Genomic DNA, 24,913 nt, shown 5'->3' with positions numbered 1-24,913 from the left:
AAATAAATAAAAAGAACAAAATATGAAGACAAAAATGGGTGGAACATTTTTCATTAATCATTATACAAAATGGACACGGTCACCAGCGACAAAATCAGACATTAAATGTTAAATAATCTGACATGATTTATAACAATATACCTGAGTGTGTGATGATATCCAGTATTCACATTGCAAACAATTAATTTAACCTTAAAAAAAGTCATTTAATGTATCCTTCGTTTTGTGATCAACTTTCATTTCCATTCTGCTTTCAAAAATTGTCGACGATATGACTGATAATCTGATAACGGGCTTTGAAATTCCCAATAATTTAAAAGGAAACTAACAATTAACAAATCGAAAGTAACACGAAATCTTATTCCTTATCATATATGTGCCATCATTAGGTGACAACATTTTTCATTAACCAAATTAATATATTTTACCGATTTTTTATACATTCGAGACATTCCTGGCATTAGACTAGCTTTTCATGTCATTAAAAATTCACTACGTAGAAAGGCATGTACAACTACAAGTAAAAAAATGCTGACAATGTGTCTTTCATAGTTTGGCAGCATTTAAAATAATTCTTCAGCAAAGATATTCGATAAACCTGAATGAGTTGAGTACTTACTGAAATACTTTAAAACATTCTTGCTGAATCATGCACTGACAAAGCCTAAACTAAAATTAATCAACAATGGGGTCTTTCCTTAGAAGCCCACTTTCGTTTTTGTTTTCCACGGCATGATCGCGGGAATCTTCCCCCATTTAGAAAACCCAAGACGACCAAACCTACTATTTCCGAGATACTCAGATCTTCTCTCTCATCGTCGCAAATCACGGTTTTGAGTCCACAACCTACCTAGAGAGAATCAATGTGAATCACCCGTGGGTTACCGACGATGTCTTTCGTTTTTAAAAATGAACTTTAAAACAGAAAAATAAGTGCGTTTTTTTTTTTTTTTTTGGGGGGGGGGGGTGTTGGAAGAAGACACCCATGATCGAGTAAAACATGTACTCGAAGTACTTGTATATGTAACCCCCCCTCCCCCCCTTCATCCACTTTCTATGATTTTTTTAAAAACACGATAGCTTATCAAAATGCAAAAATATCCGTCAGAATGTGATATTTATGCAGTTCTGATCAGTTAATGTGATGATGTTCATGCAGAATGCGCGATTTTGCTTTTTTCATTAAAAAAAAAAAAAGAATGCACACGAAAAAGAAAACAACTAAATGAATTGATAAATAAATGAAGGCTCTTTCTCTCTCTCTCTCCAAAATACTGCATACACCCATGGAGATCCGAGAAATATTTTATTTAAAATTGATATACATCTATACATGTATACATTACATAGAACTAAATTATACACTGCATTGCATGTTTGAAAATATCATTAGTCTGTCATTTGTTAATAAATTAAAATTGAATTCTTTCGATATACATCCTAAAGTCCACATATGGTTATTGGCATGATGAATCATTCTGAAAATTTATCCATGAATACACTTTCCGCATTCTGCACAGAATTTATTACTGGAAGTTACAATATTGATGCACAATTCTTCATTTTCCGAGATGCCGTCACACATCTTGGACCCCACCAGGAAAACTTTAGGATCCACCAACCAGCTGCATCTATTGCACTTTTGCTGTGTGTCAGCTATCACAGCACCACACGATTCCGCGGACCTCTTCCCATCAAAGACTGTATTGGGACACAGGGCTGTGGGGGTCGAAATGACCCCCGTCTGCCTTTTCTGGCCACATTCTGGACAATATTTTACTCCATCACCCAGTTGCACACCACATCCACAATTCATGACCCTGTATTAATTATATAAATAAATCGAACTCTAAAGCAAGTGCATGTACCATTAATTCTGCTTTTATCGTCGTTAAATTTGTTTATAAGTAAAACATCTATATATTTATATATTCTAGCGATTAAATTTAGAGGGTATCCAATTTACATGTAGACCTGCGTTTAGCACGCAAGTTCAATTGAAATCATTTAGAAAAGATTTTTTAAACAAACCCATTTCCCCCAATCCTGGTACAAGCTTGGGACTATAAGTATTTAATTTGTTTAGATTTATTTAAATTTCATGGGAGAAAAAAAATGGATTACTTTTTTTTTTACATTTATAGTAAACAAATAAATAAATACATAATACAAAATACATAGATAAATAATACTTTAAAGTACCAATAACGTAAAGGTATATACCATTGCAAATGACTTTCGACCATTTGATTCCGGGGGGAAGGGGGGTTCCCATCGAGTCAGATAATTTATATTCGTGCCTTTACAGGGGGGAATATTTATTTCCAAGAGGTCCAAAAACAGTTTAACGTTTATTTTCTCAACTAAGAAATTTTGACAACTCACTTCCATGGAGGAAGGGGGGGGGGGGTCTTGAGCATCAAAACTCGGTTTAATACTATAGGTTAAAAATAATTATTATAATTTCAGAAACAAGTGCCTGTGGCGAAAAACCTATATTGCAGGACGATAAATTAAAGATTTTTCATGGACAAGCATTCACATTTATTACCCCTCTTACTAATTATCAACTTGCGAGGGGTTCGTGTTTCCCAAGGGGTCAAAATTAAGTTTTTATTTTTTGTTACTTTACTCTTTATTAAAACTACAAATTTGGAGGCAGTTGAACAACCCTATAGACTCTCCAGAATTAGTTAAACTGCACTTCAATCAAAACTTTGATAAAGTTTATCAAAATGTAAAATAAAGTATACGCTTGAATATCTATATATTACATCAGCGTTACCTCTACTCTTATACACTCGGCACACCTCGGCCGATTCGTAGGTGACGGAATCAGCCGAGGTTTGCCGAATGTACTCTTATAGTCTGTTTTCTTGCACAAAATTCTTAGAATTCAAAATTCGTTTTCTAGCGAATTAAAGTGAAACTACGTCCCATTTTCCCATTAGTTCGATTCATGCATGGCTTAATCTTGCTACAAAAGTATAAATTTCAGATACCTCAGGCATAAATTTACATATTTTTAAATGCAAGATCAAAGAGGGTTCATATACACTCACATGTATATGTTAAGCTCGTGAATTAAAAATTTAGATAAAATTTAAACTTTTAATGTAACATATGTACAATAATTACAGAATGAAAAGTTACTATACTATAGTATCTTAATACACAGCTACATACAGTTCCATTTTGTCCGCATAGTAAAGAAAAACTCAATAAAAAGAAATTAATTTTGCGCGCTTCGGCTTTATGTGTAATTTCGTACTTACAATGGACTTAACAAAGTGGGTGCTTTAAATGCTGACAGTTGCACACAAACCCGCCCACATATCAAGTATGTTTCCAGAAATCTATATACGGGATATATGCACTTTCGTTTTAATTTTGCGTTAAACTATTTTTAGTTCATTATTAGAAAACCACACGGAAAATTTGTATGATTATTTTATACAGTTGTTAGGTACGCCAAGAAATGTCAAATCTAAAGATGGAGAGAAAGGATTCGGACGCAGATATCGATGAAATGGAAGTGGACAATGAAGAGGATTTGTTATCTTCTTCAGAGACAGAGAAGACGTCCGTCAAGAGGAAGAAAGATGATGATGATGCTGATGAGGAGGACGATGACTTGTTAGGAGAGGAATTGGATAAGTTAGATAAATTACTGTTGTCTGATAGCGATGAGGAAGAAACAGAAGAGAAACAAGGAGGTATGTTTAACCTCATAATGATTTCGTTTATTGTTTACCTGTATAGAGTGTGTTACTTTAAAATTATCCATCGTATATATATCTTGGGTTTAATATCCGGGTTTTATTAATCAATGAAGAATGTATATCAATATATATAACTATATGCTATCGGTTGTTTATCATCCTTTATTTTTGATAAAAACATATACAAGTGGGGGGGGGGGTCTAGAATTGCCTGGTAGATGAGAGTGGGGCAGACTTGGACCCCCCCCCCCGCGCCAAACTATGGGATAAATTTAGATTTAACACCCATGAAGCTCTTTGTTGTTTACTTTTTCGTAGTTTTCAACGAAAAAAAAGAGAATATGTTGGATTGGTTTTATAGATAGTGTTAAGGATGTCTAATTTGCGATTAAATGTTAAATTGGGAAAGGGTGGGTCCCCCCCCCCCCTTGGTCTTGGTCTTGCAAAGCCATTTAAAACTTGTGGTTTTGCACGATTTTGAAAATCTGGCATAAAATGCAGCGGTATATTTTCTATTACCTATCTCTTTAGATTTCAAAATCGTTATAACGGAGATGCGCCAAGTTTTTCTGTGCTTGTAATGGGAAAAAACGTGACAGAAAATGCATACGAACTGGGGGGGGGGGGTAGCTCTTCTAAATTGGCCGATAACTTTGACAATTTTATTGCAAAACAAGACTTTGAACAGAACTGAATAGAAGATAATGTAACATGAGCTTCGCAACTTCCTTGTTTTATTAAAAAAAAAAAACAATAAAATAAACAAACTGTGTCACATTTGAAAACACACAGACGAATGGATTTTTCCTAGTGTTTTTTTTTTTTTATATTATTAATTAATTATTTTTTTCCCCTTTGCAATCTTCCTGTCAGTCATTAGTTCAATTAATACAAAAGTTAAACATAACTGATGCTTGAAGTCGCACAATTATTATTATTCAATGATAAATGTCACAGACCCTTGTTTCTGTAATCTTTTTTACCCATAGTATTTTAATATGTTGTTATTATATTATGGGTTAAAAAAATGATTACAGAAAAAGTGCTTGTGGTTTCCGATCCGAAGTCAAGAGTATAGATTTTTGATCAGAAACCCTTGGGTAGAGAAGATGTTAACATACCGATATTATTTACTTTATTCTAGTAAGTAAAACAAAAGTAGAAAAAAACAAACTATATACATGTAGTACTTACTTTAGCATGTATACTATTGGTTTCTATTGGCAATGCAATGATTTTTTTTTTTAATTTCGTTTTCATTTCAAGCCAAAAACCAAATTAAATCCACTTAAATTAGCATTCTGTTCTATTTTGATTTTGCCTTCAATGAATTTTAATACTTTAAAAAAAAATTTAGCCCTAAAACCTCGAGGATTAAATCTTCGTCCCTATCAAGAGGAGCTAGCAGAGACGGCTAAACAGGGGGAGAATACTATCATTTGCTCCGGGACAGGCACGGGCAAAACACGTGTAGCATTTGCTATCATCAAACACCATCTAGAAAAGCATCCTCATGGTAAGACTTTCAAATATATCTGCACAGTATAAAGCACTGTTCTTCTGTCCCCTAAAAGACACATAGTTTTTAAAATCTAAAACTACCGTATAAGCAGAAATTTTAGCGGGGATTCAATTTTGGCATTTTTAGCGAGGGTGTTGAGATCGCTAAAATTAAACATGGCTAACAATTTATTCCCACATTTCAGCTGGTTACTGTTACCTTTCAAGGCATCACAAAATCGCTAAAATTCCTTCTCGCTAAAATAAACTACAGATTTTTGAGGAAAATATCGCTAAATTTGCGTCTCGTGAAATTCCATTTATACGGTTTTTCTTTATAGGTAAAGTAGTCATAATGGCTCCAACTGTACCCCTCGTGAATCAACATTATCTGGCTCTGAGGGAACTGTTGCCTCACTTAGAGGTAAGGACAGTCCTATACAAGAGAAAAATCAGCTCTGATAAATTACTGTGAATTTTGCAATTTTTTGTCAATATTTTTAACTGCAGAAAAAATTTAACGTGTGTCTATAACTCAGTGGATATTATTAATGATATGAAACTAAATTAATCGTACATCTTTCAGAAATCACTATAAATATTTAATTTAAAGAGAAGAGATTTAATTACTATTATTGATTTTCATCTTCATAAAAAGGAAATACATGTAAATCTAATCAATTTTTCCTTCAATTTCCGTAGTTAAATTCCATCATCCCTATTTTTCAAAGTTAGAGATCAATATAATTTTTATTTATTTGCTAGGCAATACAGCTAAACTTCGAAATCTCGAACATGGATATCTTGAATACCCCGGATATGTCGAAGTAAGGCCGCGGTCCCGACGAAATTTGCTTTATAAATGATTAAAATAAACCCCTCTATATCGAACACGGTAACGTCGAATACCCCGGTTATCTCGAATTATTTACATTTGTGGTATTTTTCTTTTATATGAACATACTAAAAGCTGATATGTTCAATTCTGTATAAACTTTATTTGGGGGTCAGAGGTCAATTTGTGACCAAATCACATGGCGCAATAATACATGTATCTACATGCAATAGGACTACTTTCCACATGTAAACATGTAAAAGTAGGTCACAGACTTAAAAACAAAATACAGAAGTTAATAACATACTGATCCTTATATTTACAGACATATTTACACAAAAAGTTACTTTTCTTGAATAAAAACTATGAAATTAACAGAAAGATTGCATTATTCATAATGTTTAAAGTACTCGTCTGCTTCTACCTATACATGTAAAATCATGGCTGAGTTTGGAGAATTTGATATGGGTGGCCAAGAGATAGTTGAAGAGCTTTTTCAACTTTTTGATACAGAAATTATGGATAATTTAGATTTAACAAGCCTAGAGTCTGTTTCCTCCATCCCAGATCTCGAGGAAATGAATGAAAACTTGAAAAAACCCGCGCTTACTTGTTTACCTGAACCCGAGACCCCAGCAGAGTGTAAAATTTTGACAGTTCCTACTCAAAATAAGCGGTTCAAATCATGTTCTGCAGCTGATTTACAGGAATTTGAAGATGCTCGGCAATCAAAGTCAACAAAAAAGAACACTAAGTGGGCGATAAAGCTATTTCAAGGTAAAAATTATATTTTTTGACAGTAGGCCTATAGTGAAAAAGTACAAATATTCCTGTTATCAATATAATGCTGCCAGTTAATTCCCTTCCCAATTTTGATTTTAATAGAATCTAAAAATTAATAATTACAGATTGGCACATTGAGGTTTATAAAGAACCACTGGATTTTGAAAATATTACGGTTGAGGAGCTAGCTGATCGGTTAAGAAAATTCTACTGTGAAGCCAAACCTAAAGAATCTGTTAAGCGGCAAGAAAATTTAACATCTGTACAGTTTGAAACTTATCACAAAAACACATTAAAAAATCTTCGATCTGCCATCAACCGTCACTTGCAGAACATTGGAAGATCATTTGACATTGTCCATGATAAAGAGTTTAAATCTGCAAATCACACGCTTGATGGTATGCTTAAGTTCATGACAAGGAGTGGAGCCTCCAGGCCAACTAACCATAAGGAAGTGATAAACAAGGATGACCTCATTAAAATATCTTCCTACTTCAAAGCAGCCCAATTTTCTCCTATTGTACTAAGGCAGTGCGTTTGGTTTAATCTTTCTCTTCAATTTGTCTCTCGTGGGCTTGAATTTCATCATCAGCTTCGTATGGATTCTTTTAAATTTCTCCATGATGAGGATGGGAAAGAATATGTTGTCCTGCGCCACGAGACACAACAGAAGAATTTCCAAGGCGGACTTAATACCGACGAAGCTCCAGCTGACAAACGTCTTTATGCTATACCTGACTCACCTTCTTGTCCTGTCAAACTGTTGCGTCTCCTGATGTCTAAAACTGATAAAGGAGCTACAAATCTCTTCAATATCTGTCTGAAGGATGCACTGTCCTGCCCTACTGCATGTGACATTTGGTATTCTGCCAAAGCACTACAAAAACAGTCCTTTAGTGGCTTCATGAGGGACATCTGCAAGTCTGCTAAATGTCAAAACACATATACACCTCACTGTTTACGTGCGACCGCCATCAGTGCCATGAATGAAGCCGGCTTTGAATCTCGTCAGATAATGTTTATGTCTGGACACAGGTGCGAAGCGTCCCTAAAAACGTACAACAGAGATATGTCAGTACAACAGAAGAGAATGGCTAGCTCTGTCTTATCTACAGTGTCTAATCCTGACTACATCAACCAAAACATCAATGTTTCCTTACCTAACCGCCAACTTGCTCTTCAACATGCTCAACCCGAAAATCCTCAGAGAGCTCTGTCCAACCCGCTTGTTCCTCTCGCTGAACTATCATCCACGCAGACTTCTGTTGATATACAGTCACAATCGACAGTTAGTTCATCAAGACTGACGGAAATCCTCACCAAATCCACTTTCAATAACTGCATTTTTAACATAAACCCGAACGTCTAAACACTGAGAATTTGAAGCGTGGTCTTGGCCTGTTAACTCCTCGCGGAAGGATGTGACGAAACGTTTTACAAAAAAAAACGTTTATTTTTCAAATATTAAGTTAAAATAAACTCAAGAAAACTAATTTTAAAGCAAAATTGTTAGTATTTATCATCAATGTGATCTTAGTTTTGCTCTTCTCATAAAATTTCAATCAAAACAAACGGATTATTTTGTTCTGTTGTTTTCTAGGTCAACGCTTGTTTTAAACATGTATGGTGGGCAATAAATGCAATAATTAGGCATAGATACGTCTCAAATGTAAATAAAAGTAATAAACAACAATGTTAAAAAGTTCTCTGGGAAATGAACTTGGTTGGTACGTGATCAAATCTTCTGAGAAGCCCTTCGGGCTTCACAGGATTTGATCACGTGACCAACCAAGTTCATTTCCCAGAGAACTTTTTAACATTGTTGTTTATTTCTTAAGTAAAATTGTGTACCTATTCATTAAAATCACATGCGTTATCTCGAAGTCAGGATAATTTTCCGCTCTGATGATCAAGTCCGTTAGGTAAACTGAATGCTCTATTGATAACACTAACCTGTCTGTCACGCTCGGGTTACCTGTGTTCCTGTGATCAACAGATAATAGCGCGATAATTATACGAAGTGTATGTATGGCTTACCGTGATTGTAATTATGCAAGCCAAAGGTTGTGTGTATTAGTCTAATGCACACGCGTGGATGACAAGTTTAATTGTTTTGTGGCTTGGGTATGTTTATCTTGATAAACGCTATTTAATGCTATGTGAAATATGCGCGCATACAAAGTTTATGGATATGAAAGTGAAAATCATAAACATCGAAGTTAAACAAAATTCTGTAATTTGATGCAATTAGAATTTATTTTCCCTAAATGAGCGTGCAGAATTTATAATCGTCCGTACACACCAACATGTGAGCGTGTGCCACAGTGAAATCTTGTGCTAGTGCCCTGTGATTCAGTGTTGTACTGTTGTTAGACAAAATTGCATGATTCTTCTTTTGCATTTGATTTTATTATGGTAAAATAATTTTCTTTTAACTGATTTTACATGTGTGAACATGTTTTTCCAATAAAAGAAAATGTATATTTCGTTTTCGTTATTCTGACAGCGACCGGTTTCAAATTTACATTGCATAGACGATATCCGGTTATGTACACATGGGAAACGATGCTAGCGGTTGACTTGCCACGTTGGTAGAAGGATTATACTTCTGTGCATATTATACAAGCCTTTTATTTTGTGAATTATAAAGAGGATGTAATTTTTTTTTTTTGATTGCTAAATACATGGAAATGTATATTAAAGAAATCGTATGCAGAATTTCGAACAAGAAGGAATTTGACATGTTTTTACTATTAAGTATATTCACTGCACTAAGTTTATTTGAAGTTCATTTGAATTATAACCCTCGATATGTCGAACCCCCGGATATCTCGAAGTTCATCAACGGTCCCGTCAACTTCGAGATAACGAAGTTTAACTGTATATATATTTAATTTATAAACATAATTTGATTTTATTAAACTTATCAAATTCCAGGAAAAGACACTGAAAGTGACAGGTGAAAGCGAGAAGAGCGAACAACTCCACATGTTTGTAGATGGGTTTCAGGTATTTGTGTTAACCCCCGCCGTCTTAGAAAACACCATCTGTCCGGAGAAAGATGAAGCCATTTTGTCCAAATTTACGCTGATGATCTTTGACGAATGTCACCATGCGTACAAAGGCTACAGTTACAATAAAATCATGTTACACTATCACATGGAAAAAAGCAGAGGGGTGACGAAACTTCCTCAGGTATTATCATTAAACCATTCAGAACCAAGCATAAATGTGTCACTCAGTGTACTGAATGTATAATTTATATTTTTATTCAAGAGAACAATTTTCGTATAATACATGTATCAAAATCAAGATCGTTTTGACGCTAAAATAGTGTTCTCTCTAAAAGAAAAAAAAAAACCTTTGTAACTTACTGGACAGAAGATCAAACATAAAATAGTGCAGGAATATTCAGTTATACAAAATATTAATGATTTATACAGTATAACAATTAAAAAGCGACATTACACGAAGGAATTCTTAATTTTCGTAGTAACTGCACTTGGAATCTAAATGGGGTCCGTGAGGGATTGGGGGTGTGTGTGTACGGAATCGGAAAAAGATTTGCCGAATGGTACACAACATTAGAGTCCAGTGGGACTGATCTTGTTAAAGTGAACTTTTTCTGAATGAATAAAGGCAGTCTGATCATCTACGGTCTTTCCGTCAAGCAAAGACAAACTTTTTTCGCTACTTGACGGAAACTGACAAAGCATGATCCAAATTAATTTAATTAATTTTTGCGGACGATTTTTTTCCTTGCTTTGTTAGAAAACATCACACAGATAAATCACCTAGCTTGTTTTAAATAATTTTCAGAATAATTTTTTTCTCTTAGATTGTGGGATTGACCGCGACACTGGGAACTAACAAAGCAAACACTGTTGTAAACGCAAGAAAGCACATCGTACAGGTCATGGCTAATTTGGATGTGTGTCATTTGTCCACTATCGTCAAAAATAAAAATGACCCATTTCTTTGTAGAGAGGGTGTCCAAACAGGTAAGATTTTCATATATTGAAAATCTCAAGTCTTTCTAGGCATAAGCATCTTTTAATAAATTTCTGTATTTCATTTTCAAGCACGACCCTCACTTTTTTTCTGAGAATAGTATTTTTTTGTTAATTTTGTATGGAAATTGTCATTCAAAGGGAGGTTAATTGCTTCCTCCCCTTTCTGATGCAGAATGGTCGACCCCCCTTTAAAAAAAAACAATAAGGGTCTGACCACGCATATATAATTCATGTATTCAGAAAAAACGTATCAAAATGAGAGTTTGAATGTATTTCCATTACCATGTCTCATCACTCCTATGAAGCTATCATCAAAGATGCCAATGTTGGCGTACCATAGATAGGTCCTATTTCAATTCATTTTGTTTTCATTAATAGAAAAGATTCAGCTAAAACAAGATCTTGCAGCTGACCCAGTACACAAAAGAGTTGAGAAAACAATGGGACAAGTTGAAAAAATCTTGGAGAACGAAAGAGGTAAAAATTGTAAAATTCTATGTGACTTAAGGTACTTTAAACGTGGACGATTTGGCAATCTTTACGAAATTAATGATTGTTAGAGTTTCCAATCCTCAACTTTCTCTTCTCTTGTTAATGACTAATGTGCAGTGTTAATATTAATAATCTGTCAAAATTTAATGTTTTTAAAACAAGAAATTGCCAATCTGTCACCCCCTCATTTTTACAATGTTTGCAGGATTTGACTGTTTAATATATGCATAGATGCACTGAAACGTACATTCATATTGTTGTAATAATATAAATGTCTCTTAAAATAACAAGTCAATTTATTAAAAGACAAACTAGATGTTGAAAATGAGGATGAGAGGGAGATAGTGAAAACACTGTTAAGGAGGCCCGACCCAAAAAAGAAAGGGGAGACAAACACCAGAAACTCTCCATCCTATGTACAATGGTGCTGCCATCTGCAGGAAAAGTCAGCACCCATACTAAAAAGAAAACAAAGGACTTCTCAGACTTTACGGCTTGGAGGGGAATACTTAAAGGTACCTGCGCACATGAATTCAAATTCTTACATTCAGAAATAAAGAAATTTGAGTAATTGCAATATTTATCTGCTTTTCTCTCACATGTACTTTTGGTTTGTAATACATGTATTTTTATCAATTTGTTTGGATACAGATTTTTAGCGAGTTACTGGATGTTAATGATTGTTTGACTGGAGGAATTGCCGTAGAGTTTTTGGAAAAACTGATGGAAAAAAGACAAACTGAAAAAGCTATAAAAGATACCATAGAGGGAAAATTTGCAAGTTTAATGACTGGTAAGGGATATTTTATTTGTTGAGATCATATTAAATCAAAACATTCAAATTAGAAATGGATTTCCAAGTGAGTTGGTACAGTTGAACTTTGGTGCCTAAATTCAACACTGACATATTAATTAAATACAGTGAAACTTGTTTAATCCGGACTCCTTTGGTTCCAAAGAAACCGGCTGGATTCGACACATCTAAAACAATTGACATAAAGTTTACACTTATTAGACAAGATTTTGGATTACACATCATCTTGATTAGACAATTAGTTTAACTGTTTCATAAAATACATGTAATATATAAGTATAGTTTTGAAGTGAATTAAATTCATAGTCTCAACCACCTTTTCTTCATGAATACATATTAACCTCAATATCTTCAATCCTGGGATATCTTGAATTTTTCTCTCAGCCAAGTTTAGTTTGAGAAAACAAGGTTTTACTGTATTTCTTGTCATTTTAGTATTGCACAAAGATTTGAAAGGCATAGCAGCAAAAGAGCATTCAAAGACAGGGAAGAACATTGAAGTCCTGCTCCAAACTATGGCTGACTTTGTGAAGGCGGAAGTTGCAGATGGTGAACCCACACGGTTCATTGTATTTGTCAAAACCATAGAAGTGGCGAACAGACTGAGTGATCTACTGAAGAAAGACAAGAGAGCTTACAACTGTGCTAGCTTTACTGGGACAAGAGGTATGTATCAGGCACAGATCTAGGATTGTTTTGGGTGGGGGCTGGTGGGGGGTGGGGTGGTTCCAGTCCAGTCAAAGAAAAAAAATTTCTGGAAAGGGAGGTGAGCCACTTTCATTCACTACTTAAGCTGAGCTACTTATTATGACTCTTCCTATCAACTCAGCAGGGGTCTGCATTTTCTAGGGGAGGTCCAAGGTCAATTTTTATACTTTATTCACTATGTACCAGGTAAAAATTTAATAGCTTTGCAAAATCCGGGGGGAGGGGGGGGGGGGGCACGTATAATAGTCATGTTGATTTTCTTTCAACATCATCTTATCAATGTCAAGATTTTGTTATATTGTTCCTCTGTTTATCTAGAGGAACCATATCATAAAACCTTTAGATTGTGAAGATGCATTAATGGCTGAATAAAAAAAGCAAAAAACTGCATTTTCCAAATGTTCTATTTATAGTAACAGTGACCTTTTTTGAATGGATCACAGGAGTTCCCATACCTATCAATTTTACCAAATTTTTTAGTAAATAAAAAAAAATATGTAATACCTATTATTATAGGTATTACGTATTTTATTATATAAACTGAAAATTTCAGTTAAATTGATAGGTACGCGAACTCCTGTGGAATGGATCAAAATGAAAAGTGGACAGTTTGCAGAGAAAAGTCCCCACATCTTAAACTGCTACAAAGTTTAAAAAAATATGCCAAGTAATTTTAGAGGAGTGGACTTTTAAAAATGCTTGCGGCGACAAAGATGACAACAATGGTCGCCAATTAGTGATTGCATAACCCTTGCAATAATTCTTCACAGAATGAATACTGTAAACTATTATTCGCATCTTCTTTTATTCGCGATTCTATCAAATTGAAATCAAATCCGCAACGATTAATTTTCGTGATTGAGGAGTCATTCTCTACAAATACAAAGCAAAATAAATGGTTCGCGACTATTACTATTTGCGAGTTAAAGTAAGTCGCGAAACTCGCGGATATTTTTCTCGCTCAAATAAAACTTGGTTTATAGTATTCCAGGCCAATAACATCTTGAACAAACAACAGATGTTTGCTCTATTCATTGATGGCCCAATTAAGTTGTTCCAACAGTTTTAACCTTATCCAAGAAATATATATTTATACTGATGATGTATGGAATAATCAAGTCAACTTGACAAGATAAACATGTTTTGATTTTTTTTTTCAAACTTGACACCATTTCCATCCTTTTTTCAGACACAAGTCAGACAGACCAACTCATCATTCTGGATAAATTCAAAGAAGGTGAACTCCAGGGGATAGTGGCTACCAGTGTGGCTGAGGAAGGACTAGATGTTCCACAGTGCAATCTAGTCATCCAATACAACTACATTGGCAACGAAATATCATCTAAACAATCCATGGGTATGTTAGTTTATGTGTCCTTGAGTTTTTCCTCAAGTTTTACCTACCGGTAATTATCACCGCGTGGCACAGTGGTTAGAGCATTTGCTCTACAGACACAGAGTAAAGATATGATCTTTACGTCCTGTGTTCAAATCCCTCTGCAGGATGTGGAGACCGGTCTTTCAATGTATGTCGCAGTAGGTGCTGGCACAAAAAAGATCACTCACTGCTCAAAGGCCCTAAGAGCCGAGTACAGGTGTAAATTTGCAACTCTCCACTGACAAGTGATGGCATTTCAATATAAGTGAAAAATTCTCGAAGGGACATTAAACAAAAATAAACAAAAGTTTTACCTAGTTAGTACCGGTATGTTCTTTTCACTGTAAATAAATTACTCATTATTGTAAATACTTGCCATTAGCATGTTTTTCAATATAGTAATAGTTTTTAATGATGGGGACTGCAAAAAATATCCAATTCATTTATATGTACAGTTGAACTTCAGTATCTCGAACACTGATATCTCGAATACCATGGATACGTCAAAGTGATTTTGAAGTCCCATCCAAGTACTCTTTAAAGTGTTTTACTCCTGATATCTCAAATACTCGGATATCTCAAAGTATTTTCTTGGTCCCACTGAGTTCGAAATAATGAGGTTTGACTGTATTTGTTAATTTGAAAGATATACCAGCGAGTTGAAATGCTTTAAATTTGTCAGTAATTTATGCCAACCATATGAGATTTATTTTATCAATGTACTGAGTACTTTTTAAGGAGATTACAGATTTCTTATATCCAGATATAATCATATTTCTGAAATTATTTTTTTTATGAATTTCCGCATTACAAGGTCACTAATAATGAACCTTGAAAGCTTCTTAAAGGGGCCTAGACACAATTGCATTGTTTACATTCTAAAATTCTACTTTTATAAAAAAAATAATAAAACCAGTTAAATAAATTGAACTTACATAAATATTCTTAGAATTCAGTGACAACGACATAATTCTTTACATCACGACAATCATCTGTTTATGTAAACAGGGCAAGAGCTCTGTTATTGTTAATGTTTACATTTTACTGGGTGTGCTCGATTTGTTAAACTCTGCATACATCACTGAGCACGGACTGGCAAATTCTGGTGAATTTGTTTTGCTTTCTCACATTTCTACTCTGAATTTTCTTGATTGTAGTTTAAATATTTTTCATTAATACACAACAAAATTTCTACTCTTAGCTTCTTAAGTATCAAGGGTAAAGATTTTTCGTGAAAGTGCAAGGATTTGTGTCAATCAAACACATCCCGATATTTGTAGTTTTTAGCTCACCTGAGCTGAAAGCTCAAGTGAGCTTTTCTGATCACATTTTGTCTGTAGTCCGTCTGTCTGTCCGTCTGTAAACTTTTCACATTTTCAACTTCTTCTCCAATACCACTGGGCCAATTTCAACCAAACTTGCCACAAAGCATCCTTGGGTGAAGGGGGTTCAAGTTTGTTCAAATAAAGGGCCACGCCCTCTTCCAAAGGGAGATAATTAAAAAATGGTGAACATTTGGTGTCATCTTTTAAAAATCTTCTTCTCAAGAACCATTGGGCCAGAAAAGTTGAAACTTATGTGAAGCCTTCATAACATAGTGTAGATTCAAGTTTGTTCAAATCATGGGGTAGGGTGGGGCCACAATGGAGGATCAAAGTTTTTTACATAGGAATATATAGGAAAATTCTTTAAAAATTTTTTTCTCAAAAACAACAAAGCCACAATTAGTCATATTGATATGGAATCATCCTCAAGTAGTGTATATTCAAGTTTGTTCAAACCATGACCCCTGGGGCTAAGGTGGGGCCAAAATGGGGGATCAAAGTTTTACATAGGAATATTTAGAACAAAATCTTCTTCTCAAGAACAACAATGCCACAATTAGTCATATTGATATTGAATTAACCTCAGGTAGTGTAGATTCAAGTTTGTTCAAATCATTACCCCCGGGGGTAGGGTGGGGCTACAATGGAGGATCAAAGTTTTACATAGGAATATATAGAAAAAAATCTTTAAAAATCTTCTTCTCAAGAACAACAAAGCCACAATTAGTCATGTTGATATGGAATCATCCTCAGGTAGTGTAGATCTAAGTTTGTTCAAATCATGACCTCTGGGGGTAGGGTGGGGAAACAATGGGGGATCAAAGTTTTACATAGGGATATATAGGAAAAATCTTTAAAAATCTTTTCAAGAAAAGGAAAGCAATGATTATAGTCATATTGATATGGAAGCATCCCCAAGTATTGTAGATTCAAGTCTGTTCAAGGCATCCTCCAGTAGTAGGGTGGGGCCATAATGTTGGATGAAAGTTTACAAAAGAACATATATATGAAATATCTTTAAAAATCTTCTTCTCAAGAACAACAAAGCCATGATTAGTCATATCAATATGGAAGCATCCTCAGGTAGTGTACATTCAAGTTGTTCCAATCATGACCCCCCCCCCCCCCCCCCCCCCCCCCCCCCCCCCCCCGGGTAGGGTGTCAGACATCTTTTAGAATTCCGTTTTAAAGAACAACAAAACCATGATAAGTTATATGAATATAGAAGCATCCTCAGAAGGTTTATATTCAGTTTCAATCAAGACATGGCACCTGTGGGTAGGGTATGCCTAGAACAGGCAAACAAAGCTTTATATATGAATATATAGGAGAAGAAATCTGCTGACAAAGAACAGCAGGGCCATATTGACTCAGGTGAGCATTGTGGCCCATGGGCCTCTTGTTAATAATATCCAGATAAAAGAAGTTTCTGAACATATTTTTTTTATTTTATTTCTGAGTGAAATGCTCTCACAACATATAAGTCATGATATTGTTATAGAAATTTGAGAAAATATTAACTTCAAATCTGTGTCTAAGCCCCTTTAAATTCAAAGTATCTTTATCCCTATAGGTCGCATCAGGAAAAAAGAAGGAAGAAGAATCATTCTGGCCAAATTTAAAGATATTTTTAGAGAAGATATAAACAGCAAGAGGATTGAATTCATGGAGAAAGCGGTTCAGAAAATAAAATCTGAAAATATCCAGAAAGAAATAGCAGAGATTCAAGAAGAAATGGTAGCAGAAGAGGAGCTTAAAATATTAACATCTTCAACAAAGGAGAAGACAGATGATGCATCCTGTTTCAGACTCATATGCAAATGTGGGAATTTTGAGATTGATTGTGATGTCATCAGATGCATTGAGAAAAACAATTATGCTGCACTTGATGTTTCAATCTGGGACAGAATTAAAGAAAAACCATTGTCAAAGAAGCCATTTAATAAAGGAGATACAGTTATGCAATCACAGTGGTTGCATGAAGGTTGTAATATAGTTTTAGGAACTGTCTTTTTGTACAAGAAAGTTCGCCTACTCTATCTTTCCCAGAAGGCTTTTAATTTCTACAGAGTAAGTAAAAATGGCCCAAGCGGGGATCGCCCAGAAAGTGTTGGAAAGTGGAAAGACTTACCATTTGTTGTGCCAGACCTAAAGCCTACAGAGTTGGTGGGGCATCTAAAGGCTTTAATTTCTAAAGAAAAGATGTGAAATTCTAATAATCTCAAATGTGATGTCTTTGCAAAGTGAAAGCTGCACATTAACGCTTTATGTAGATTTGTTAAAAATATTATTATATTATGAAAATCTCTACAAATTGTATTTCAATATTTCATTCTGTACCTAAAAACCTCATTTAAAAAAAATATTATTCTTGCATAAACAAGCACGAATGCATCATCTCCTTTAAAATCAAATAGATAACGAGTCCAATATGATATAAATAATATGTATTTATTATAAATTAATGTGGTTATGAATATCTAAGGTTTTTTACCATCCAATAAAGGGGAATATCAACTTGTTCAGTAAATTAGATAAACACAATTACATTGTAAATACCTTGATAAACCATTCTATAACATAGAAATGACAACAAAAAATACACTTTTGCATTTTAACAAAATGTAAAACAAAATTAAAAACATAGGTAATCAAAGATTACGAAGCTCACCTCGACGAATGTTATCTACATGTAAGGCAAATTTCACATCATTTTTTTTTTCTAGTTAGGGTACATCCCAAGATCAATATCCATGCAAGTTTGGTTTGAGCAGGACTTATAGTTACTTGGAAATAGACCTGCTTCAAAAACAATGTTTTGGAAGATGTAAGTCAGATTCAGAATCCAAAGAAAGTCTGGAAGTGTCCATCCCTAGATACATCATCCATGCTAATTTGGTTAAAATATGGCTAAAATTCACTCATCTGGAAAATCTAGGTAAGATCCAGCATCCGAAGCAAGTGTGGTAGTGTCCATCCCTAGATGCATCCTCCATGCAAGTTTGGTCCAGATAGGGTTTATCGTTACTTGGGAATGGGACTTGCTCCTAAAACTTTAACCGGAATGCCGACGCTAATGCCGGCGCCGGGGGTATAGCATAAGCTCATCTCGACTTCGTTGAGGTGAGCTAAAAACCCACTTCTGTTGCTATTACACCCTTCTTAACCAAACAACAATATAATATGAAATTTTGTGGTTGATCACATATTACTTAAAGGTGGAATAAAAACGTCATTTGGTAATACATGGTTGAGATTTTTTTCAGTAAATGTTAACCAACCATAAAATGTCTAGTAGGTGATAGCAGAACCTGTTAAAAAATCTTATTCTATCATTGCATATACTTTCATTAGTTCCTTTAACACATCAAAGACACTTGTGTGTATACATGTAATAAATGAAAAAAAAAAATTCTCAACTCTTATGAGCATTGTTACCAATAAATTAGCTAATTTTTCCTTGGAAACTTATATACATTAAATGTATTGAGTAGCTCTAATAAAAAGGCTGTTAGGGTTGTTACATGGTAATATTACCGGTAATATAATCATAGAAAAGACATTGAGCAAGACTACATACAGTTTAATTAGTGATATACATGAGTTATTCATGTTTAAATCATGTTTCAAGAAAATGGCAGCTAAAGGATGCCTAAATGCAAGGTAATAATTACACAATGATGTAATCACATCCTATCTGTCCAAGTGTAAAAGTATAATTTCATAAATGCATTCAAAGTTTCGATCAAAATCGGCTTCAACTTTTATACAAGCATGCTTTTAAAAAATATTTGAACTTTTATAAAACCTTATTCTGTAGTAGCTAATCTGCCAGGCTTTTGGAGAAAAATATTTAATAATTGTATAAGATAGGAACTACATTATTATTATGTATTAAAGTCTAACTGGGTGATATAGAAAATAAAAAAAATTAAACATAAATACCGGTAAAACTACATGCACATACATGTAAGCTTCTAACATACGTAACATGGGTAAAGCAATGAACAAGCAAAACGTATATATTAGAAAATGCAGTGTTCTGGCACTGCAGAACTTCTCTACAAATACACATGTACCATGATCGATACTTTTTTGTGTACAGCTATTCAACATGGATTTTGTTATTTTGATGCATCCAAGGTAAAAACTTTTTTCAAGCATGAGATTTTTACATAAAAGTTGTTTAAATTAAAGAAATGCAATGTACAGTAGAAAATGGTATGAATTTCTGGCAATAAAAAAGGGCAGCAACATGACTAGCACCATCAAGAAGCCGAAGGAAACGTGCAGTATACAAAATGACCCGTATGTTTTTAAAGAAAGTATTGAATGCTGTAAGACAATCACCTTTGAGCTTTAATCAACTTGCAAGTACATTTGTATTGCAGAGAGAGTCACAACAACATAACAATATTGACAGTATTGTATTTGAGAAGTGGAGAGAATACAAGAGTTACACAGTGTGACAAAATATTGGGGGGGGGGGGGGGGGGGAGACGAACTAAATTTTCATATACATGTATATGTGTACATATATATTACATAATTCTCTTAAACTCCCTTGATGGGTCACGAATGGAGGTAAAAAACAAAAAAATACAACCTATTGCACTTTTTTTTTGCATTTCTTTAAATCACAAGGCAAAGCTATCTATGCAAAATTGTTCCATATATACTACACAGTTTTTTGCCCATGTGAACAAACTTTTCTTTACAGTAAATTTCTCAAGAGAACGATAATTTTTTTTCTTACAATTACTGAGGCAGGAATTAAAATCATCAATTTCAAGCCCGGTCCTCTTCATCAGCCAAGAAATGATTTGTTCAAACAAAAGCAAGATCAACATTAAAATATTGTTAAGTACACTTGTAATAAATTTAGTACAATTAATATAATCCATATTTGAAAAATATCAGTATGATTATGTACTACGTAACAAGATACATAAATATGAAAATGTTAACATGAAATTATATGTAAATTTGACACTTAGTAAACATAATACATTGTATATTATTCCAGGCTTATTCACTTTTACACTTTGTAACCGTTTTAAATGTGATGAAAAAAACCCAATCAATTCTGCTTAAAACAATCATCGAGTATATCGTCTCATCACAAAGCATGTAAAAATGTCAAGAAATGAGATTCTCTTTTCCAGCAGTTCAACTTTTCCTCTCATCTACTCAAGCATGCAAATGTCAGTACTAGAAAACTAAACACGAAAAAAATTAAATGTGCTTTGGGAAATTGCCATGAGTTGCTATTAAAAAAATGCTGAACAAAAATTAAAAAAACATGGTATAAAAGAATGAATAGTAAACTTATGCAAAATCAACAGGACAGCATAATACATAAACCTTGGAAATTGACAACAAATGCAAATCACAACACATTCCAAAAACACAGATTTCACTAAGATAAAAACCATTAAAAGGTTCAAGGTATAGAACCATGGTTCATCAAAAATGATATTGAAACACAATGCCTTGTTACTCCAAGGTATACATGCCTTCGAAAAATTACATGATAAAATATACACATGTTAATTAATGGTAATACATGTAGATAAATAGAAAGACTATGTGGGGGAAGGTTTTGGTCTAACATACGTTTAAACATGGGATACCCTTGAACCGCATTGTCTTGAACACTTGGATATCTCAAAGATATTTTGTCCGTCTCACTGAGATTGAGATATTAAGGCTTATAACTGTGTGTGTGATCCCATGAACACTTGAGATAAGGACTTGTATTTGGACTGGAAATTATTAGAATGTAATTTGAGAGAAAGGAAATTTATAATAGGCATTACTAGGAAAATTTTTCCAAAAGAAATTCTAATAATAGGGTAAAAATGCTGCATTCAAATGTAAATGTACAACCTTAAATCTTAAAAATACAAACATGAGCAAACTTTTTTTTCATAAAGTCACCATCAAGTGATGAAAGTAGTCCAAAATCTCTTCCATAAAGTTAGTTGTGTCATTCAGCTCAGTTCTAAACAATAATGCACTGCCAATGTTTCTACACAAACGTAATTTAAAATTACTCTAAGAGGAATTATTTGCTAAACAACATTACTATCCCCTGTCTCTGGGGATCCTGATTTTCGATGGACCAGCTCCATGCTTCCCATTTCGTTTGTTTTATATCGCTGATTTTCATCCTCGATAATCTTCTCGATCTCCCCCTCGGTAATGGGTTCCCCTTTAGCTCGGAGGAGCTCGGTCTTAATGATGATTTCGTTACTCATGTACGCCTCCCTGCGAATGTGCAACTTGAGTTTCTCTGGGACGTCCGGTATTAACCAAGCTATCAGGCCAGTTATAACAACAATGACATTCTAAAGAAAGAAAATTAAAATTAAATTGAGCACAAATTATAACATCATCTTGTTCCTCTTTACATATGAACTTTGTTATAATCTAAAAATCCACTGTATGTTATAAAAGATATTAATTCAAAAGTATAAAATTTCACACAACCATACTTTGTTGATTTTCATTAAAAAAAAAAAGTTACCTTCACCTCTATACCGTAACAGAGATACGTGTACATTCACTGTATATTTTTTAAAATACTTATTCAGGGAGCATACCTCAAATGCCACCACAAACGCGAACCTAGCCGCCAGGATATGCCAGTACATTTGTGAGTATTCATACGGCTTGTCTGCATCAGGGGGATTTCGAAAATCTCTGTAGCTGTAAATTTTAATACCAAGTCAGTTATATTTCCTTTGATCAGCTGTTTTCAAATTAATCTCACACAGAAGCTCAATGCAAGATCAACCTATATTTGAATAAAACAGGAAACAAAGAATTTGCATGAATAGATGAGTAATGAAAGACTTACAAGCAAGTTTCGACATTTTCACTGCCGGGAAAGGCTGGGCGATGAGATTCGCTAAAATCTGAGGTGTTGAATACAGAAAGCGTCTGGCTAACGTATCCCTCCAGACCTCCTGTAGGACTGTACGATGTCTCGTACACGAGACGAGGGATGAAATCCGACGTCAGAGCAATGATAAAAGCCTATTGGACATCAATACAATATTTAAAGTAGGATACAAGTGAAAAATCCCCTATAAAGTCAATTAAAGAAATCATGTAATTTTGTAGTGTTGCAAAATCGGACCAAATTTACTATCAATTATCAAATTGAATCAGTAGCATACAATCGATTATAAGATCAATAGTTTGAGCTTTAATTTAAAGGTTTAATTAAAATAAAGTTAACCATGAAATATTCAGATATTCTCGTAAATGATGAAAGCAATATTTCAACATAAATCTGCAAGACCAATTTTAATTTATGTTTTGTGGAACTATTTGTCTGCCATTTGCAAGAGAAATAGAAGAATGCCCTTTGATAATGTTAAAGGATTAACAAGTTTGTATAAAAAAAATATTTTGAAAAAATTAAGTACTATCCAATTTAAAGTTTTCTATCAATTGTCTCCAACATGCTGCCTTCAGTGATGATTTTTCGATAGTCAGCGAATATTGTAACAACACTATAATTTTGTTTTGAAAACTTACATTTGAAATAATGGCAATCCTAGAGATTCCATATAAAACACTGTACCAAATACCTGTAAAAGAGAGGGAGAGGTACAGTGTATATTATTGAATAATTATTATGCTGAATTAAATTTTTTTAACAGATACAGTTTTAATCATGTATAATGCTCAAAACTTTCTTAATGTAATTGTCCCAAAATTCACCCATAATTGTTCAATAATAATACATAAGACTGTTAATAAAGTGGCGCCGCGTTTATCCGGACGCCATTTATCTGGACGCTTCACCATCCAGACGATACTTTTTGGGAACCGATTTTTCCACGTTATTTTGTCTCATTAATCCGGAAATTCGCGTTCCGTATCCGGACAGTCAATTTCTACTACAAAACGTAATAGTTCATTGAAAAATGACTCGTTTATCCGGACGGTAAATTTTCAAGAAACGACTTTTTCACACTTCGCTTGCATTCGTGTTAATTGTTGTAAAAACATTTGCCATACAGTCAGTTTGAAGACGGTTACCTGTGACCTACAAACAATAGCGTCTCTAATTAGCGTGTGTTTACCCTAATTCAATCACACGTTTATCTTTAATATTTAGCTTACACTGTGCATTAATTAAATAATAATCTGTTCAAAATCATATTGCTAACCGTATGTACATCGGTAAATTCATGAGAATTTTGGAGAGTTGTAAATAAAATGAACAATAAATAACGAGCGATTTTGTAATGCTCTTTATCATGTTGATTGCGTTAGTTTAAAATACTGTTTTCCATTTCTAAAAACGTAAATGTATTTGAAACGCTTTTTTCCCCACAAGACAGTTTAGAAAGGTACATAACTGAAGAAATATCTCTATTTAATGTTCTACCGTTTACAAACGTCCATTGCTTTAGAAAAGATATATAAAACTGGCGTTACGTACAGAAGTTGATTACGTTTATCAAGGTATTTTTAATGATCGAAATTTAAACTTAGCGTCTGTAGAAAAAAAAAATATTGATAATCATGAAGATGGCTTGTGTTTATGAATGTTTTTAATACTTTGTTTGATTAAACTTGCAGTTAATTTTAAAGTAACCCTGTGTAATGAATATACGGGGTTAGTTTATATTTGAACATTTTTAATGATGATGCTGAACAGTTCTGTCATATCATATGAGCTTCAATAATTATAATATATGGCTAAATAAAACAACTGTAGATCAAAATTTGCTCAGCCCATGAAGTCACAGGCCAAAGAGAAGGCGAATTAAAATAGGAGGTCTCAGCATAAAATTGCCCGTCCATTTTTTTTTATTGTGTAAATTAAATTTTAATATATATTTTTCTTTAATCAATTACTGCTTTTAAAACAATAAACCAAAATATAATTTAAAAGTTTTTTTTCTTTGCTGTCACATTTGAAACAAGAATGTGCATATATACAATGTACATGCTTAGAGAGTGCTTTTTGAGATGTGATTCAATTATCCGGACGATTCATTTATCCGGACGATTTCGTTGGGGACAGAGGCGTCCGGATAAACGAGGCGCCACTGTATACGCACCTCAGTGATTTTTTTTTTTTTTTTCATAATCAAGCTCTTCTATGTTTCATTTAAAAGGCAGTCTTGAGTAAGATACATGCTAATGCCTCTGACATATGCTTCCATATGAAAAATAATCAGGACTGTTTACGGCTATACATGTAAGAAGTCTCAAACAGTCTGATAATTTTTCAATTAGAACTGTTTTCGGCATACATCCATTACATACATGTATCTTGCTTTAATTGGTAATTCAAATATCTTCAAATTTGACCAAT

At 33.9% G+C, this 24,913-nt stretch overlaps 2 protein-coding genes across 6 annotated transcripts in view; one reads left to right on the top strand and one right to left on the bottom strand.

The window, feature by feature from the left end:
* The window catches only part of LOC133178567 (anoctamin-1-like), a 61,842-nt gene that overhangs the window by 16,463 nt on the left and 20,466 nt on the right, over positions 1 to 24,913 (bottom strand). For 4 of the 5 annotated variants that reach the window (XM_061313281.1, XM_061313284.1, XM_061313285.1 and 1 more), the window contains 4 exons: positions 23,119 to 23,171; positions 22,433 to 22,611; positions 22,176 to 22,281; positions 19,778 to 21,920 (listed from right to left, as the gene is read on the bottom strand). In XM_061313281.1, the coding sequence (XP_061169265.1) occupies positions 21,645 to 21,920; positions 22,176 to 22,281; positions 22,433 to 22,611; positions 23,119 to 23,171 (614 nt within the window). In that variant the 3' untranslated portion in view covers positions 19,778 to 21,644. Of the gene's footprint in view, positions 1 to 19,777; positions 21,921 to 22,175; positions 22,282 to 22,432; positions 22,612 to 23,118; positions 23,172 to 24,913 lie in introns of those variants that run through there. The other variant, XM_061313282.1, reaches the window with a different exon arrangement.
* On the top strand, positions 3,494 to 17,793 carry LOC133178454 (interferon-induced helicase C domain-containing protein 1-like). The gene is made up of 11 exons (XM_061313151.1): positions 3,494 to 3,716; positions 5,080 to 5,238; positions 5,564 to 5,646; positions 9,778 to 10,035; positions 10,679 to 10,841; positions 11,232 to 11,330; positions 11,652 to 11,860; positions 11,997 to 12,138; positions 12,595 to 12,825; positions 14,057 to 14,224; positions 17,144 to 17,793. Exons 1-11 carry the CDS (start codon positions 3,494 to 3,496, stop codon positions 17,776 to 17,778), a joined length of 2,370 nt encoding a protein of 789 aa, XP_061169135.1. The 3' UTR covers positions 17,779 to 17,793.

The sequence above is a fragment of the Saccostrea echinata genome, unplaced genomic scaffold, assembly GCF_033153115.1.
Source record: "Saccostrea echinata isolate AGI-Se365-2 ecotype Australia unplaced genomic scaffold, CSIRO_AGI_Sech_v1 ptg000003l, whole genome shotgun sequence".
NCBI classification, from domain to species: Eukaryota; Metazoa; Mollusca; class Bivalvia; order Ostreida; family Ostreidae; genus Saccostrea; species Saccostrea echinata.
This window is presented reverse-complemented; position numbering and strand designations above follow the sequence as displayed.